This window comes from Austrofundulus limnaeus, unplaced genomic scaffold (assembly GCF_001266775.1).
Source record: "Austrofundulus limnaeus strain Quisiro unplaced genomic scaffold, Austrofundulus_limnaeus-1.0 Scaffold1602, whole genome shotgun sequence".
NCBI classification, from domain to species: Eukaryota; Metazoa; Chordata; class Actinopteri; order Cyprinodontiformes; family Rivulidae; genus Austrofundulus; species Austrofundulus limnaeus.
In genome coordinates this window covers 29,359-34,580 of record NW_013954004.1, presented here as the reverse complement: position 1 = coordinate 34,580, position 5,222 = coordinate 29,359, and the positions used below count along the sequence as shown (strand labels likewise).

The following is a 5,222-nucleotide window of genomic DNA, read 5'->3' as shown; positions in this document are numbered from 1 at the left end:
GGTGATTACAGATCTGTTTGCTCATGTCTTTGCTCTTAATTTGGAAATAAACTCTGCAGCCGAAATCTCTGGCGGATCCCACAACACCGCCTTGGGGTCTCACCTCTGCCTCCTGCGACTGGTGTAATTAGCAAAGTTTTCCTTTTGTGCCGCACTCTTCGTTTATGTTTTGGCTCGCCTCCCACGGTATTTGTAGCCTGTCACCGTTAATGAGCATGTGAGGAGGCATCACACACCTACWGCTCTGCGCGTAATCTTAACACTATTAGATAATTAAGGCGGACGGGGTGTTTTTGTAACATTGCAGCCGAGACATTACCATTAATTAGCGTCAGAAGGAGAGAACGCTTTTGCTCAAGTACTTAGGCACAAAAGGATGTGATTTCTTTGCCGTGTCACTGAAATGATCTCTCCTCTCTTTGTGTGTGTGTGTTTATTTTTCTTTTCTTGTCTTTTCCAGGCAGAGACGTTGCAACCACAAACAGGGGGCCTGACTAAGGAGAAGAACTCCCTCTTGGCATCATGTGATCTGCACTTTCCCTTGAAGTGCTCGACAGTGGAGGAGTGAAATCTGCACGCTTGTGAAAGCTTCCCAACCACTAACACCCCCCCATCACCACTATCACTGCTCTCGACTGCTGCCATCCAGGTCTGCTCTTCGTGACTCAACTTGCCTCCTGCTTTTTTTTTTCTTTCTCCCCCTTTATCTTGAAGATAAAGAATGGCTGTGCTCCTTTTCTGCCCCTCCAACGCCTCTTGCAAATAAGGCCTTTCAGCTTGTTTAACAATACCTGAGAAAGGAGGGATAAAAAGACCTCGCAGTTCCCTTTTATTCTTTACCCCGTATCTGTTTTCTTGTGTTTTTGTCCTCTGTAACTCAACCCTAAGCACACACATTGACTAAATAAACAGGATTTTTTTTTAATCGTGGTGACATCTACAGCAGCTGTTTTCTGAAAAACTTTTACAACCTCAAGGATATACAAACTTTGCCTGACAGTCTTTTGGAATATCTTCTGCTCCAACATCTCTATGGGGGATTAAATCATATCAGGAATCTGCACTGACTCCTCTTTGGCTCAGACAAAGCTTGTTAAAGGTTTTTTATTGTCAGTGCGTGTTTGTGACTGAGCCATCATGGCTGGGAAGGGCAACCCGGTGCCAGGTGGACACCTAAATGGCTTCCCCATGCCCACCTACTCCTACTTCTTCCCCCACATGTTGGGGAGCTTGTCGCCTCCAGCCCTGCCAGGACTGCCCATCAGCGGATACAGCACCCCATCTCCAGCTAGTAAGTAAAAGCTTTTTTTGTATCTGTTCTCTGCTGGTTTGTGTTTGGGTTGTAAAACAGCGTTTGCTTCTTGAGTGACAGAAGGTATTGAAAATGTCTTTTTGTTCTGGTGTACCTGTGAGCTGCGGCTTCCCTGTTTCCTGAGCAGAGTTGATGCGTACGCACGCCCGTGAGCCCACTGTTGAAAGAACGCTTTCATCTCATCCTGTTTAGATCATTTGTGTTTGAAAGATGTGTGTGTCTGTAAACAGACGCACACACTCACACACAAACATTGCCTCCAGCGCTGTCCTTAATTTCCAAACCCACACACATCAGCAGACAGACACACATGGAAATTTGCACCGAGATCACAAGGAAATGAGGCAGGACAGTCAGACAAGCGCATTGTTTGTTTGGAGAACACACATTTGGCAAACATTCCTAAAATACATTTCACAAATGCTGTCACTGAAGCTAACGGTCATGCAACAGCTCCTTTCATACTGCGTGTGAAAAACGTCAGAAGTGACTTAAGGCCAAAGCAGGAAGAGAACTTTTTTTAACTGTTTTTAAGAACATCAAATCATTTTTGTCAGATACGAACACAGAAAAGTCGAACCACTAAAAGTTAGTCTTGTATCAAGTACCTCAAAGTGATAATTGAGTGAAAATACGAGTATCTTACCATCAAATTATTTAGGTAAAGTTAGTCTCCTCTAAGAATATTACTTGAGTAAAAGTCTTAAAGTATCTGACATTTTCTATACTTAAGTATCAAAAGTAAATTTCTGATACAAAATGTACTCAAGTATTAAAAGTAAAAGTATTGGGTAAAAGGGAGTGGTTACAATTTCCAAAACGACATTTATTGGGAAGTGACCTCCCCAAAAACAAATTTCTAAAGCACATAATGACTAGAATGTTATATTCAAATGGTAATGTTGTAATATTTTGCACTAGTCTACCTGTTTTAGCTGCATAGACTGGTAGGTCCATATTCATTTGGGCAAAGACAACATTTTCCTAATTTTGGTTCTGTACATTACCACAATGAATTTTGAACAAAACCTTTCAGATGCAGTTGAAGTTCAGACTCTCAACTTTAATTCTGTGGGTTGAACAATATGTGAGGAACTAAAGCATTTTTTAAACTAATGTGTTTCCTGCTTTAATGCTCTGCCAGGCCTTTACTGCAGAGGTTTTCAGTTGCTGTTTGTTTGTGAGGCTTTCTGGCTGAAGTTTAGTCTTTAACAAGTGAAATGCTCAACTGGGTTGAGATCAGGTGACTGACTTGGCCATTCAAGAATATTCCATTTCTTTGCTTTAATAAACTCCTGGATTGCTTTGGCTTTGTTTTGGGTCATTGTCCATCTGTAGTATGAAAAGCCGACCATCCAGCTGCTCCTATCCTGCATTACATCATCAATAAACACTAGTGACCCAGTGCCACTGGCAGCCATGCCGAAGCCATCACACTGCTCTGCTGTGTTTTACAGATGATGTGGTGCTTTGGATCATGAGCTGTACCACGCCTTCACCATACTTTTCTCTTTCCATCATTCTGGTAGAGGTTGATCTTAGTTTCATCTGTCCAAAGAATGTTCTTCCAGATCTGTGCTGCTTTTTTAGATGTTTTTTAGCACAGTCCAGTCTAGCCTTTTTATTCTTGATGCTTATGAGTGTCTTGCACCTTGCAGTGAACCCTCTGTATTTACTTTCATGCAGTCTTTTCTTTATGGCAGATGTGTATATTGATAATTCTACCTTCTGGAGAGTGTTGTTCACTTGGTTGGCTGTTGTGAAGGGGTTTCTCTTCACCTAGGAAATTACTCTGTGATCATCCACCACTGTTGTCTCCCATTGGTGTTCAGGGGTCGGATTCATAAAACTGGCGTACGTACAATTTAAGCCCAGAAACTTGCGTATGCCACTTTTCACGCCAAGGTTGTGTTCTGTCAGTCAGCACCTGTCATCCTCCAGAATCAGGACGGAGCGTGTCTGAACCAATCACTTTTGTTGGCATTGATCAGCTGACTGATTTAAATAYATCTTAACATTCATGAGGTACTTTRCATTGACTGTTTATGGTTGAGTGTGGGCGTGTAGAGGGTAGAACCTGAGGCGGGACCTCGTGCGCAAACTCTGACGTGCGGCTGTGATTTATAAATAAAAGATGTGCAGAAACATACGTACGCACGGTTTTATAAATAGGAAATTTTTTTTGGCGTACACCATTTTCACCTTTTGGCCACACATTCACTTTTAGTATGGTTTCCACGCAATCCTTTATAAATGAGACCCCAGGTCTTTCTTTCTTTCTTTCTTTCTTTCTTTCACAGTACTAAACTATAGATTTTGTCACTCCCAATATTGTAACAATTTCTCAGAAGATTTTTTTTTTCTGTTCTCACAGCTTAAGGATGGCTTGTTTCACCTTGTTTACTTTTGGTCCCTTTAAAAACAGGGTGGCACATGTTAAGGAGCTGAACTCCTAAACCATCCATCCAGTTTTAATGTGGATACCTTCAAATAAAAGCTGAATGTCTGGACTTTATATCCATTTCCATTAACTGTAACTTGAATATGTTTCAGTAAACATGTAAAAAACAAACTTTGTGTCAGTGTCCAAATAGATATGGACCTAACGGCATATCTCTGCCACTGTCACCTTCATACGAGGCTACATACATCTGATATGTCCTGCTGGAGTGTGACATGATTTGTGTCATGTGCAGGTGTGATTCACACTGGACTCTGTGTCTTTTGCAAATCAAATCAAGATAAAATATGCTATGGAGACAAATCACTGCTTTAAATCACATTCATACACTGATAGGACACACGTTAGAGGCAGTGGGGTTTCAGTGTCTTGCCCAAGGAGACATTGACATGTGACCAAAAAGTGGTGGAATCGAACTGTCAACTCTCTCATTGGAGGAATGACTCCCCTAAACACCCAGCCACAGCTGCCTCTCACCCCTAAATACAGTGGGTAATATGCATTTTTTTAGGAAAGCTAGGACTATTTAGTGATGAATTAATGTCTAAGCTGCATCTATTAGGTCATTTTAACACTTGTTTATATGTTGGGGAATGGGTCATTTTCAGTTATGATAAGGAGCATCACCAGAGAGCAGCAGCCTTGTGCGTGAGTTTTGGGTGCGTTAGGGCAGACAGGCCTGGCAGACGTCGGCCTCGCAAGGAGTTTCTGTATTTCCCATCTCCTGAACTCTGCATTTGTTTAGGGAAGTGAAGAATACTTGGTGCCCAACCCAATCACTCCCACTTCCCTAATACGAAATGCACAAAGGCTGGAGCGTCCRTCAGATTCCTCTTTTACGCTGCTGCAGGCGTGCGTTTGTGTGTTTCTATATGTCTGTGTTTGCATGTGTGTGTATCCACCAGTGTTTGTGTTCTGGGGCGGCAAGGCTTCGTCCCTTTTGCCCGGACAAACATTTCCTGTCTGCACACAGTGGAGGTCCAGGGACACCACAGCTTCCTGACATGCACGAGTGAACACTCACACTTGTGCATATGCACAACATAAACACAATCTTTGCCCTTCATGCTGGCTCACTTTCTCTCACTCCTTGCTCCTCCTCACGTGCAGCTGACTGCAGGCACAATTCACACTTCTGTTTTTCACACACACATCCTTGTACTTCCATCAAACTGAGGACTTTGTGTTGACTTCCGTTCATTTTTTTTGTTACTGCATTTATAAATAAGACATTTTCCCTAATCATTACTAGTCTATTCCTAACCCTAAACAAAACTTAGTTCACACCATACCTCTAAACCTAACTAGTAAAGCGCAGTAGAACTGCAAAAAAAAGTGAGGACCGGTGTCTCAAAAATGACCTCACTTTGTTGGTTAAAATCATATGATGGTCCTTACCTGTAGCAGAAACAAGTACACACACACACACACACACACACACACACACAC

General features: G+C 42.2%; 1 protein-coding gene across 1 annotated transcript; it reads left to right on the top strand.

The window, feature by feature from the left end:
- Positions 1-445: 445 nt before the first annotated feature.
- Positions 446-1,291, top strand: LOC106535889 (retinoic acid receptor alpha; the record flags this gene model as incomplete). Its single annotated transcript, XM_014033026.1, is given in 1 exon segment — positions 446-1,291. A coding segment is annotated over 1 exon segment (154 nt), but the record flags the coding sequence as incomplete, so codon positions are not given.
- Positions 1,292-5,222: the final 3,931 nt, after the last annotated feature.